General features: G+C 38.3%; 1 protein-coding gene across 1 annotated transcript in view; it reads right to left on the bottom strand.

Annotated features, from left to right (window-relative positions):
• LOC106082363 (protein gooseberry-neuro) overlaps positions 1–15,211 on the bottom strand; it is a 37,231-nt gene that overhangs the window by 18,404 nt on the left and 3,616 nt on the right. Inside the window, exon 2 of the mRNA XM_013244822.2 lies at positions 13,162–13,475. Coding sequence (XP_013100276.1) covers positions 13,162–13,475 — 314 coding nt within the window. The remainder of the gene's footprint in view (positions 1–13,161; positions 13,476–15,211) is intronic.

The following is a 15,211-nucleotide window of genomic DNA, read 5'->3' as shown; positions in this document are numbered from 1 at the left end:
TCTGATATTCAAATTTGGGACAAGTGTCTATGGGACTGCTACCATTCCTAAGGCCCTTGACGCACTCGATGGTTCCGATAATATGAAGTTTAACCGAAAGGTGTAAGGTATTTTTCCAAGCCTCACTTATTATTTCTGGGACTTGTATGTATGCGGAGCTTTTATGGATATAAGGTTAGGTAAGAGTGGCGGTCCTTTACAGACTCACTTAGACAATTTTAAGTCCATTGTGATACCAGCGACAGACCAAGGCTTCTGGCGGGAATCGAACCCACGACCCCTGCACTGGTAATCCAAGCACGCTACCAACTTGGCTACCGGGGCGCCCTTGAGGGATGTTATTGGCGACTTAAATCCCCAACGATTGGCACTTGCCTCCGATCCATATATGGTTCATATCGGACTATATTTAGATATAACTACGGATATGATAGTGGAGTTATTACAGAATAGTATGATTATTATATCCTTGGTGGCGGATATCCAAAGGCCGGCAAGACCGAACTTAACACGTTTTTAGTTCCTTCTTTTCCTAAAATTGAAGTACATAGGTTCAGGTACTCGTATTGAATTTGCATGTGATATAGGCAAGTGGTTTTATTTAAGCATAAAACAAAATTCCTTCAAAAATTGTGTGCGTGTAAGTAGTCATATCAAAGATATGAACACTCCACACCAATTCATGTGAATCCATGGAAACTGGACAATAGAGAAAAAAACATCATTCCCAATCAAAACAAAATCTCATCTAATTTGTTTCTTTTCTTTTTTTTTTTGATTTTTAATCAGAATTGCTCAGGAAAAAAGTATGAGAATAATAGCCACAAAAAAAAACTGGGAAAATGGAAAGAGGCAAGCGAGGCATGGCTATTAACCCATTAACAATCACTCACAAGGGGCCAAGTGTCAATCCAACTGTCAACTAATTAATTAAATTTCAATTGAATTTGTTGAACATAACACGTTGGGTTGCATGGATACCTAAGTGTTGCTTGCACACCGATAGCCACAGCGACACAAACACACACACACACATATATGTATGTATGTTTATATTGTCTCAATGTTTTGGTATGAGTAAATTTTTGTTTAAATTTAAAACCAGAAAATGTAATTTTAAGACTGAACAACAAATAACTCGGCATACAAAACAAACCCAAACCTATGTTGTCAGAAAACAAGATAAGCTGTCACTTGGACATGGACATGGAGACCACCTTTTTCCATTGCTTACTGCTCCAGACACAAGCCACTGGCCAACACATGAGACACTAAAACTCGCTGGCTGGCTGGCAAGCAGGCAACACTATGCAATGGCTTTATGGAGTACCACATGGACTATTGCTAACAACAACAACAAATAGCAAAGCTTTGTAGTTGCTGCAAATCGAGATTACTTGTGTACTTATAAAACTATTCCTTGGCTTGTTCATGGTGTGCCCCCTCATGAATCTCGACAAGTGGAAATAAATCCCAATGAGCATAGAAGAGATTTAGAGTCGCTCATGTCTTGCGTTATCATCTTGACTTTTCTTCTTTTCCAGCATGACACATTCAATGAAATCAAATGGCGGGACGGGATAGTCGGTTGGGGGAGAGGGGCACAACTAAAGAGCTTGCTTAGCTTTTAAAATCTATGAGCTTCTAAGTATCCATCTTTATGTGAATATCCTTCAGTTGGTGTGAATGGTGGTAAACATTTAACATCGGATACAGCAGACATTCAAATGTTGTGTGGGTCGCTGAGAGTAATTTGAAAAGATTTAGCACTACTTGGCTTTTATTTTCTTGTGTGAAACAAACTTTTAATTACTATTAATTTTTTCAAGTTAATAAATAAGAAGTAAAAGCGTACTAAGTTCGTACGTTTTTACAGCCATGTAAAAACTTCTTCACGAAGAGGTGTGCGACATCCTGTTCGGATTTGGCTATAAACAGGAGGTCCCTTATCACTGAGCTCAAACTTGAATCGGACAGCCTCGCACATCAAAGAGTGCGAGAGGTTGGGTCCTACTCCATAGTGGAATGTTCATGAGCAAATTTGCATATCAGGTTATTGGCCAATTTCGACCGTACTTGACACGGTTGTTGGAAGCTATAACAAAATATTAAGTGGAAATTTTCAGCAAAATCGGATAACTATTGCGGCTTTCTGGGGCTCAACAAGTCAAATCAAAAGATCAGTTTATAATGGAGCTGCAGCCAAACCTGGACAGCTATGCACCATTTGCAATCTCCAAAAACCTACATCAATAAGAAGTAAATTTGCAAATTTTGCCCATGAATATTCCACTAAGGAACAGGGGTTAACTTCTCACATATTAATGAGTGCAATCCGATTCAATTTTAAGCTCAATGATAAGGAGCCTCCTTTTTATAGCCGAGTCCGAACGGCGTGCCGCAGTGCGACACCTCTATGGAGAGAAGTTTTTACATGGCATTGTACCTCACAAAAGTTGCCAGCATTAGGAGGGGAAAACCACCGCTGAAAAAAAATTTTTTTTGATGGACCGCTATGGTTCGAACACGGATGTTCAGCTACATAGACAGACATGCTTACCTCTGCGCTATGGGAGTCTACAATCCGTCAATAAGAAGTATCTTTACAAAATTTCAAGCGGATATCTTTATTCGTTCGACCGCTATAGAAAAAATAGGAAATTTTAAGGGACATCCTTGTCACGGGAAATTACACAGGCAAACAAAACTGAGTAGGTTGTGAAAAGGGAGCGAAAATCAGAAAACAAGTCTAAAGGCGTTTCGAAAGTTTATCGGGAGTAAACTCGAAAACAGGAAGGCAATTCTAATTTTTTGGGAACTTTTGATGGAGTCGATTCAGTCTCTTCCAAAAAATAGTTAAAAACTCTTATAATGTGACTGTATTCCTTCAAAATATTAGAAATAATGTTCGCTACATAGTTTTACTATAGGGGTTTGAATTTAACAAAATCCGAAACTGCACTTAAAAGGCAGAAAATATTAAATAACCTCTTACTACAATTACATTTTGTCATCCATTTAGTAACACTACCTTTCTTTGCCAACCCTGCCAATTAACGATGTGCCCATCGGGCAATCATTTTCATGTTGTTGTTTCCCCTCATTCTCCGCAACAAAGAACAACTCATTGGCACTGTCATTCGTAAAACACATGTTAAAGAGTTAAAGCTCGCCATTTGAATTTTATACACACCACCATAGGATACGATATACCGTTTGAAACACCTCGAAATATTGAGCTGCGACCCCATAAAGTATATATATTCTTGATCGTCTGGACATTATGAGTCGATATAGGCATCCCTTTCCGTCCGTCCCTCCTTTTTCGATTCCAAGAAGCTTTAATTTTTGCCTGGATGGGTAGAAATGTGGTACATAGAGTAAAATTATGCCTTTCAACTAATTTTATTTTGTGTCAATTTTACGTGGAATCCATGGTGGTGCGGTTCAAAGATTCGGTCCGGCCGAACTTAGCAAGTTTTTACTTGTTCACTATAACTTGTTATACATGTAGCTTGGTTGAAATGGTATGGCCGGGTTTTTCGTAGAAAAAATAAAGTTCGTGTTAACTAACGGGAACATTGTTTTATCTTAGAATATAGCATTATTACGGAGCAATCAGCAATAAGAGTTTTTGCATACTCAAAAATTTTCACAAATTTCAAAACTTCTTTCCGAAGAGATGTCGCTATATGACTCGCCATTCGGACTAGACTATCAAAAACAGGTCCTTATCGTTGAGATTAAACTCGAATCGGGCAGCACTGAAAGTTTGCCAACTATTGCCTATTGAAAAGTTTACCAACTATTCCCTAATGTAATTCTTGCAAAAAATTGCATAAGCCTTTCAATATATCAAAACCAAAAAAAAAACAACTTTAACGCCTCCTACTTTAACGCCTCTTCACCTTTTATAAAACACATGCGACCACTACTTATTTTTCTCAACCCTGCCAACCACAAAGTGCTGTACGGGCAATTACTTTCATTTTGTTGTTGTCCCCCACACTCCCCCTCATAGAATGTGTTGTACACACTTAGTTTTGTTTGTGTTGTCATTTATAAACCACAAGTTAAACGGTGCGCTCGCGTTCATTGATCGTCAGAATAATTGCAATTAAAAAGTGGTTAATACTTGACGGATTTTTACGAAAAATAGTGCAAAATAAAGTTTTTTTAATTGGCCATCTATTTGTGTAATTATTTCATCCCGAAGTGTGATTATTTCGCATAAATTTGCATAGAAACATTTGATAAAAGTAGAAAAATTCATTTAGCCGGTGGCGTTTGTGTTGTTGTTGTTGTAAATATTTCTTGTTTGACAGGAGAGTCAAAATGAGCGAGAGAAAGAATTTACAAGAGTGTTCAATGTGCGAAAAGAGGAATTTGCGTTTGGAGATGTTAACTATTGAAGAGATAGCTTTATTCACATGGTAAAGCCACAGTGGTATTGCGGAACTAACGAAAAATAACTTATATGAATTCGCGATTTTGTTTTATTATGGCAAAATACATTCGGAAATTGTTATCATGTAAACCTACATACATATTTGTGCTGATGTTCGAGTTAACCAAGGTAAGCGAATATTAAAAGTGGAAGTGTAAAAGTATTGTTCACAGCTATAACATTTCATTATAAGTAGAGAACGGATATATATGCTCTTTTTGTATATGGGCCGATTTTGGCCAAATTTTTTATATAGGCATAATTTGGTATAAGAAAACGAATTTTGAGTGCATGTCTGAAAAATGCAATTTTTATGCAAGAAATATACATAAAATATGCAAACTATATGCAAAATGAACGAGCCATGACTATATGTTTAAATCGGGAGATCGGTCTATGGGGCGGTTATATTCATATATGGTCGTGTATAGATGTCATGTGTCCAAATACCTTACATTTGAGATATTGTCCCCATGTACCAATGTCGTTTTGTATTGGGCCGTTCACCCAACAGCTTGACCGCAAACTTTTTTTCCGATTCGTATTTTAGATTTATTATAAGGGTACAATTCTTGTCAGAAAACTAGTAGGTTCCATATTTCATTTTGTCATTTCGTTTGCAACACATCGAAATGTCCATTTCCGACTCAGTAAACAATAGGTATATATATGTAAAGGGTGATTTTTTTGAGGTTAGGATTTTCATGCATTAGTATTTGACAGATCACGTGGGATTTCAGACATGGTGTCAAAGAGAAAGATGCTCAGTATGCTTTGACATTTCATCATGAATAGACTTACTAACGAGCAACGCTTGCAAATCATTGAATTTTATTACCAAAATCAGTGTTCGGTTCGAAATGTGTTCATTCACCGTAACGTTGCGTCCAACAGCATCTTTGAAAAAATACGGTCCAATGATTCCACCAGCGTACAAACCACACCAAACAGTGCATTTTTCGGGATGCATGGGCAGTTCTTGAAAGGCTTCTGGTTGCTCTTCACTCCAAATGCGGCAATTTTGCTTATTTACGTAGCCATTCAACCAGAAATGAGCCTCATCGCTGAACAAAATTTGTCAAAATTTGAACACATTTCGAACCGAACACTGATTTTGGTAATAAAATTCAATGATTTGCAAGCGTTGCTACAGTCTCTCAAAACAGAGAAATTGATCTGAACCTTTGCATAGATTCTTTTTTTTCGTCCATAGGCAGATTAATTTCGAAGATGGTCCATACCGAACTACATCTTGATATAGCCTCCATATAGACCGATCAGCCGATACAAGGTCTTAGACCCTTTATTACCCGATTTTGCTGAATCCCTGTTTAATATGGCCCAGATCTGTCTAGCTTTGGATGTATGTAGTTGCCATATATACCGATCTCCCGATTTAAGTTCTTGGACCCATAAAATCAGCGATGAAGCTCTTCGACACCTGTATTCAATATAGCCCAGATCGGCCCATATTTGCTCATGTAGACCAATCTTCCGATTTAAGGTTTTGGACAATGTTCTATGTAAGGCGTGTGGACATCCGTGACCTATATGGTTAACCGCTTTGAACCATACAGAAAAGAGATGTCCAAACGACTTACATAGCGCACAGTGCGAAGCCTTACATAGCTCACGGTCCAAGGCATAATCGGGAGACAGCTATGTCAATATATAGACCTATCTATATATTTGCACATAAAAAAGTAGTCCCAAATTTTAAGATTTTTCCTTATTCGTAGGATTCTAGCAATAAAAGCGAGCCAAAGAACTACAACTTTGAAACAAAGATGCTATCTTGTAATGTAATTTCCCATTTTTTTAAACATAGCATCAAAATTTGGGGACACTCCTATTTATAAGGCTGTTTTGTGTTTTTAACTGTTTGCGTCACTGTTGTCTTGTCCCAAGGTCAATTTCCTAACTTTCAACGATATTGTGCCGGTATCTGTTAGATGCTAAAGCCGAGCAATGGCAAGGGATATGCTCGAACGTCTCATCGTCTTCCCCGCATGCCCTACATGTTTCCTTAAAAAGTTGACAAATTGATCAACTTTAAATTAAGTTTGCTAATCTTTGGCTCGAATCTTTAAAATAAAGGCAATCAATTTCACTGAAATTTGCTACAATGAGTTGTCTTTGACCGTTACATACTAATGCCGAATATTGGACTATATTTAAATATAGCTACCACATAGACCAATATTCTGTTTCACCTTTTTTAAGTGAATTGTATAGTCTTCGACTTCCGTGTCGAGTTTTCCGATGTTCTCGCCAGAATTCGAACCCAGCGTCATAGGCGGACTTTAACTAAGTTGTACTAGGGGCCCCGTTACTCAGACCGAGTATGATTCATATCGGAACATATTTAGATATAGCTGCCATTAGACCGATCTGCTGATTTAGGGTCTTAAGCCAATAAAAGCTGCATTTATACCCCGATTTCACTGAAACTTGGAACCGTGAGTTGTTTCAAGACTTCCGTCATCACACCTAAATAAGGTCCAAATTGAACTATATATAGATATAGCTGCCATATAGACCGATATGCCCATTGAGGGTCTTAAACCCATAAAATTCACAATTATTATCCGATTTCGCTAAAATTTGAAATAACGAGCTATTGTAAGCCTCCCGACATCCAACTCAAATGTGATTCAGAACGGACTAAATTTATATATAGCTGTCATATAGAACGATCTGCCGATTTAGGGTCTTGAGTCCATATAAGCCGCAATTATTATCCGATTTCGCTGAAATTTGGCATAGTGAGTTGTTTTAAGCCTCCCGATATCCGACTCTAATATGGTTCAGATCGGTTTTTATTCAGATATAGCTGCCATATAGACCGATCTGCCGATTAAGGGTCCTCAGCCCATAAAAGATGTATTTATTACTCGATTTCGCTGAAATTTGATACAGTAAGTTTTTTCAAGCCTTCCGTAATCACACCTAAGAATGGTTCACATTGGACTATATTTAAATATAGCTGCCATATGGACCGATCTGCCCATTGAGGGCCATAAATCCATTAAAAGCCGATTTGTTGTACCATTCCGCTGAAAATGTGACTAGTGTAAGAATTCTCGGGTCCTGAATCAAATATGATCCAGACCAGCCACCACATTAGATAATATGTTAAAAAAGAGGATGGTTAATTTATCCATGCTGGAGGATATACAAAGTTCGACACGGCCGAACTTGACACTTCTTTACTTGTTTTTTACTTAATCAGTATGTATGTACATGTATCCTTAATCTACATGATATATTGGGATGTCCGTTTGACGGTCAAAAGCAAGCTTACTTTCGAGGGTGTACAGCAGAGTCGGATTAGAAAGATCCTATTATTGCAAGGCCTGTTTAGTAAGTTCACAATACCAGGCTGAGAAAAAAGAATTATTAAGGGGATTACGAAAAGAAAAAAATTGGTGTTCGTACGAAAGAGGCGTTTATTCTACCCCTTCTCTACAATATTTAGATAATTTTTTAACGAGGTTAGTTGGGGTTGTAAATAGACTAAATCGTTCCTGTAATTCAACATCCACGCCTCATTATATTACAACTTTTCTACGATCTGATAAAGCTCCCGTTTAGAAAAAACAGATAAATAGACTTCCCGAAATCCCTAGCGTGACTTGAATGTAATAACAATCAAGATAGTATCTATTTTATAGGATCTCAGATCGATTGTCAAATGACGTTGTTAGTTTACTTCCTCATCCTACGGTGGAATCTATTATTACTTGAATCCCAGATGTTAAGTGTTAGCAGAAGTGGGTTGTTCTATCTGATACCAACTTAATATAATTCTAATTGTTCTGTTATCCATATCCAGATCAGATTAAAAGTGAACACAAATGTATTACCATATGTTATGCATGCAGTATTTCAATGTACCTTTTGTTACAACAGATTTTTAACATAAACAATTTTTGCACAATGAATCTTAAGTGCAGCTCATGCCAATTTCTATTATTCTAATTGTTTATTCAAACAACATTGGAAGATTAGGTTTTTGATATAAGACGTCTTTTTTTCGTGTATCCTAAATGCCACATCACTTCAGATTTGTGGTGATCCTGGTTTAAATAAATTAAGTATTCAACATTTGTTAGCATGGATGGTGGCAGCCAGCCAGCTAACAGATAAACACTTCGGGCAGGATCACCACCCCAACATCAGAACATAGTTGAAACAAAACATTTACCGCCAAACTCCGGCGGCAGTTTGAACGGACATTGAGCTGCATTGCCCGGCATATTTGTAGCATATCGTATCTCATATTCTAATTTAGCGTGAAGCGCACCTGGAGGCTGTGTTTAGCCCATTCATTGAAGAGAAATAACAAAACAGACAGAAACAAAAGACCAAAACCAACGTAAGCAACAAAAAGAGCATTCACTACAAGAGCAGACTACTAAATTGTGCTTGCTTTCATGAAGGGATGTTGTGGTAAATGTGTGGAGGGGTTTCTATGAGTTCACTTCTAAGTTTGTAATGCCTTTTGATGGGCGATCTTCCAAGACCCCCAGCAAACGATGGCGCTGCTGATAATTCTGACACATATTCTTATCCCCTATGGTGGATGGCGATGACGGTACGGCGATCTCTCAATCAGTCCACTCAACGTCAAGGATCGATTTGGCAATCGGCTATGCGAAAAGGTTTCTTGTTGGGGTGGAGGAGGCGTTTGAGGGTCCACCTTCAGAGGCCACAAAGTTTACATGGGGAATTTGTTTGAAGTTTTCCCTATGCGAGAATGATGGACAAGCGCATATCAGTAAATGTTTATAAGACTGGGTCGTATTTGAAATCAAAAGTCAATTGAAAATTTTCGCGAGTAATCGACAAGGTTAAAAAACTGAAATTGATGCTATGATTTGTTATCCAAACATTTTTAGCAGTACGCAATTTTACTAAAAATAAGTTCATGATATTCGAGAATATTTGACTTGATCAAAAATACCCAACGATGCCATTTTAATTAAGCAAGTAAGAGTGTGCTAAGTTCGGCCGGGCCGAATCTTATATTCCCTCCAACATGGACAGCATTTGTCGAGTTCTTTGCGCGGCATCTCTTTTTAGGCAAACAAAGAATAATGAATAAGAACTGTTATGCTATTAGCGCTATATCAAGTTATAGTCCGATTCGGACCATAAATGAAGTGAATGCTGAACATTGTAGAAGTCATTGAGTAATATGTCAGTCCATTCGTATAAGAATTGCGCCTTGTAGGGGCTGAAGAAGCTAAATCGGGAGATGGGTTTATATGAGAGCATATAAACCCATCTCCGGCTTCTTTCATGACCATAGGTCATGAAAGAAGTCAAGATCTTAGATTGATTTATATGGCTGCTATATTAGGTTATGTATCATAATTGGCACAGTTGTTGTAAGTCACAACAAAACACCTTATGCAAAATTTCATCCAAATTGAATGATAATTGCGCCCTCTAGCGGCTGACAAGATCCAAGATCGGCTAATATGGCGGCTATACCAGGGTATGAAACGATTTGAACTGTATTTAGCACAGTTGTTGGAAGATATACCAAAAGACTACATATAAAATTACAGACAAATCGGATAAGAATTGAGCCCTCTTAAAGCTGAAGAAGTAAAGACCCAAGATCGGTTTATAGGCAGCTATATCAGGATTTGAACCGATTTTAACAATACTTAGCAAAGTTGTTGGAAGTGATACCAAAACACAACGTGCAAAATTTCAGTCAAATCGGACGAGAATTGCGCCCTCTAGACGCTAAGAAGTCAAGACCCAAAATCGGTTTATATGGCAGCTATATCAAAACATGGACCGATTTAACCCATTTACAAGCCCAACCGACCTACACTAATAAAAAGTATTTGTGCAAAATTTCAAACGCCTAGCTTTGCTTCTTCGAAAGTTAGCGCGCTTTCGACAGACAGACGGACGGACGGGCCGAACTTTGAATACCCACCACCTTGAATATATATATATTAACCACTTTTCGTCATAATACGGTGAAAATGCTAAATTTATTCCCATCTCTAACTCGCTTTACCAAATCACAGCGAAATTAGACAATAAATGCTACTTTTATGGGCACCAGACCTTAAATCGAGAGATCGGTCTATATGGCAGCTTTATGCAAGTCTGCACCGATCTAGATCAAATAAAACAAGGATATCGATGGTCCTAGTACAATTCACTGACCCAAACTTCAGCGAAATCGGAAAATAAATACTCCTTTTATGGGTCTAAAACCTTAAATCGAGAGACCTGTCTATACGGCAGCTATATCCAAATTTCACTATTTCAAATTTCATCCAAATCGGGTAAAAAATAAAGCTTTTATGGGCCCTTGGGATCCTTTATCGGCAGATCGGTCAATATAGCAGCTATATCCAAATATGGTCCGATTTGGCCTGTTCAAGAACTTAACCTGCGTCCAGCAAAAAGACGTATCTGTGCGAATTTCGGCTCAGTATCTCAATTTTTAAAGGCTGTAGAGTGACTACAATATACGGAAGGACAGACACAAGGACGTCGTTCAATCGCCCTAGAATTTTACGACGATCCGAAATATATATACATTATGGGGTCGGAAATATATTAATATACCCCCTATCCTATGATGGTGGATATAAAAAACCTTTAAAACTTATAAAGAATTCAACCATTCAAGGTTTTAGAACAATGATGATGTAGAACGGAGTGCCCACCCAATAATGTTGGAATTACAGTCGGTCTATATGGAACCAATATCCAAATATGGTCCGATGTGGACCAAACTACATAGATGCGTTTGTCGAGGGATCCAATACAATGAATTCTCTGAAATCCAGCAAAAATGGGAGCATTTTATGGGCTCTTAATCTTGAGATCGGTGTAATATATGAGGCATTTTCCGGAAAAAATCCACTTAAAAGCAAGTGCTCTTCTTTGGCAACTATAATGGGATTTTAAAATGCCAAAATAATTTTTTCCAAGGAATTTACTAAGGAAAGTTTAAATCTATTTATCTTAAAATAAAAAAAGTTTTAAAAAAATTTAGTTTTTTCCTAAATTTTTAACCCTTTACGCCCCCTTTGAATTTTGTTTGAACTTATATTGTATGAGGTACAAATAAATTAATCAGCTCAGCTTAACTCTCTCAATGTTCGCCCGATTGTAATAATTTGCGCATTTATCACCCGAATTTCATTAAAATTTTTCTTCAACTGCCACCCCAACAGGCAAAAACTTGAAAAATTACTTTGTTATAGGATTTGTAAAAAGGTTTAAATATGGCAACCCTGCATTACATGGAACTGAACTCATGCTCTTTCGTTTAGTTTTTACATGTACTTAAACATATATAATTACCAATAAATCTATGCAATTTTTTAGAGAATGGCTCATATGCACTATTAGCCAAATATCATGATCTCGACCATACTCTGGAATATGCCATTTTTAACAATTTCTGCCCCAGTAGCTCAATTTTTAGGTTAACTTTCTAAATAGACATTCAAAACACCGATTTGTACCTGTTCTTTCATGATCGATTAAGTTTAAGGCTAACTTAAATACAGCATGGAATACTTTTCTTTCAATATTTTAATCAAATTATTGCTACAATTAAAGCATTAATAGCTTCGCCCCAGTCTTATGTCCATATTGTTTATCATAACTGTTGGCGGCACAATAAGTAGAACGAATTGCTATTTTATCTTCAAACCAATAAAATCTAAGATTTTGGAGCTCAAAACCAAGCGCGTGGTGAGAGAGAGAGCGAGAGAGAGGCAGTGAAGAACACAGCTTCGAACACAACAACACAGACGACGAAGACGACATTGAAAGACATCGTACTGTATGCCTGTATTTGATTCATCATACTAACCTCGTTGCTGGCTAACTCACAACGGACTAGTCTTTGATCAGCGTCACTGAGTCTGGTTTGAAGCAATGCCTAAGCGAAGTACAAGAACAAACAGCAACACAAAGATACGCTAATTTAGGAAAACAAAAACACAAAAAAGGAAAAAAAAAACAGAAAAATCAGGCGATACATGGCGATCTTTATGGAGCATTGACATATTGTAAGACCAAACACAGCGGTCCAAGCCAAAGTCGTTGCAACAGTGATGCCAATACGAAAGGATGGCATTTATGAATGAATCGATGCTGTGTCTTTTATTTATGTGCGAATCTTTGTTTCCCATTGGCCATGGCCCAAAGGCAAAGCCGTTTTCAAGGTGTCAACAACCATAAACTGCATTTGGCATGCACGCAATGGCACATCGGTTGTACAAAGAGAGAGAGCCACAGAGCATTGGCACATAGAGCAAGAACATTCATTGAGAAGGAAGTTCGTGCCAAGGCGGAAGTTCGGCTCAGTGTTGAAAAAGGCGGCATTGGTCATTGCATCTTTGCACCTTGTCGCCACTCTTAATCGATTTCTTTACGGTTTGGGTGGCAAAATTGTGTTTTTGTCGTTGCATACACTCCATTGTGCCATTAATGTATTCTAATTTAATGTCTAACTCCTGAAAATAAAGGTGTAATTTGACCTTTAATCATAAACACAAACACCAGGGGGTGTATGGAGTAGAAAAACGGAAGTTGTTTACTTTCTTAAGGCAACACGTGACTTTTGGGAAATCGGAAGTTTACAAGCCAAAACAATGGCAGTTCATTGTTGTGGCTGTTTGTGCGGCATCTTTAACAACATCAAATGTACGTTAACTCACCTTTATTAGTTTCTCTCGTATTTCCCAACTGAATAGACCAGGATTTGCTTTACACATTTCCTTAATGCGGCCTTCAATTTCGGGCGATGTTACTTTGGGCTTAGATCCACCAATAACTCCCGGCCTTATGGATCCTGTCTCCTGATAACGATTTAAAATCTTTGATACACAGCCATGCGATACTCGTAGCTGGCGTGATATGACACAGGGACGTATACCACTGCCGGCCATTTCGACAATTTTCAGACGTATATGATTGGGAAGCGGTCGTCCATTGATGAAGACACCTCCAAGTTGATTAACGCGTCCCTGACCTGAAATGAAAGTTTATCTTGAGTTGATGTCAAAAAATGGTTAGGCAAAACAATTTTTAAAACTATGGTGTATGGTACACAAACAAAAGTTTCCAATAATCAGAGATGTTTTCCTTGATCGAAGGTTTTCCTCAAGGAAGGAAAACTTAAAATAACGCAACTAACAAAACTTCATTTCGAATTTCCATTTGTGGCAAACTTGCAATTTCATCTCTACTCTAATTTTTTTATGTACAGGGTGAGTTTTTAGCTACTACCTTTTTGGCAACACTGGTTTAAAGAGCTAACGCACGTTTCGAGTTTTTTTTTCACTGTTAAACATCTTCAGTTTAGTCTATAATTTAACCATGTATCGTCTTATAAACGAACTACGCTTACAAATTATTGAATTTTTTTGATCTTAGAGTGAAGATCAGCCAAAAGCATTGCATGATCTACCAATCCATACAGAAAAAGTCACAGTTTGATGCGGTTTATGGGCTGGTGGCATCATTGGATCGTATTTCTTCAAAGATAATGCGAATCGTAACGTAATTGTGAATGGCGAGCGCTACCGGAGATGATATCCATCCTTTTTTTGCCCAAAATGCAAGAGCTTGACTTGCATGACATGTGGTTTCAACAAGACGGTGCCACATGCCTCTAAGCACGCGTAGCAAAGGACTTATTGAGAGGCGAGTTCGGTAAACATTTTATTTCACGTTCGGGACCGGTCAATTGGCCGCTTAGATCGTACGATTTAGCGCCTTTAGACTATTTTTTGTGGGACTATGTTAAAGCTCATGTCTATGCAGACAAGCCCGCATCAATTGACGCATTAGAAGATAACATTGAAGCATTTATTTGTGAGATACCTGCGAAAAATTGGAAAGAGTATGCCAAATTGGACTAAGCGGATGGACCATTTGAGACGAAGTCACGGTCAACATTTGCATGAAATAATCTTCAAAAATTAAATTATATGGACCGTATTATTGATTCAAATAAAGATTTCATGCATTTTTCTGAATGACTCCTTTATCTGGAGTCAAGTATCTTCCGACTGTCCCCAACCTGTCTTTTAGCACACTTATAATAACCATTGTCTGAAAGATGGGCAGAATGATCCCGCTACTGAAGCCTGGAAAGGATCCGAGTTAGGGGGAATCGTACAGACCGATCTCCTTACTCTCACCAGCAGCCCAGACGCTTGAGGGACTACTACTCCCACCCTCGTTGGAAATTTCCATTCGCCGAGCATCAGCATGGACTCCTTTGCATACCAACACCGCATATATTTGCCTTAACTTCAATCAGTGCAAAATTGCAAATTTTGCCCATGAACATACCACTAAAGAACAGGGGCAAACTTCTCACATATCAATGAGTGCAGTCCGATTCAAGTTTAAGCTCAATGAAAAGGGGCCTCCTTTTTATAGCCGAGTCCGAACGGCGTGGCGCGATGCGACAACTCTTTGGAGAGAAGTTCTACATGGCATAGTACCACACAAATGATGCCAGCATTAGGAGGGGAAAACCACCACTGAAAATTTTTTCTGATGGTTTCGCCAGGATTCGAACCTAGGCGTTCAGCGTCATAGGCGACATGCTAACCTCTGCGCTACGGTGGCCTTCCTTCAATCAGCGCAGGCCATGTGATAAGACGGTCCTCATGGCACAGGACCTATCGAAGGCATTCGAAAGGTCAGCCATGCCAAACCATTTGAGGACATCGCCAAAACGTCCCTCCAGCCCTC

Source organism: Stomoxys calcitrans, chromosome 5 (genome assembly GCF_963082655.1).
Source record: "Stomoxys calcitrans chromosome 5, idStoCalc2.1, whole genome shotgun sequence".
NCBI lineage: Eukaryota > Metazoa > Arthropoda > Insecta > Diptera > Muscidae > Stomoxys > Stomoxys calcitrans.
Note: the sequence above shows the minus strand (reverse complement) of the source record. Positions and strands in the feature narration are given on the sequence as shown.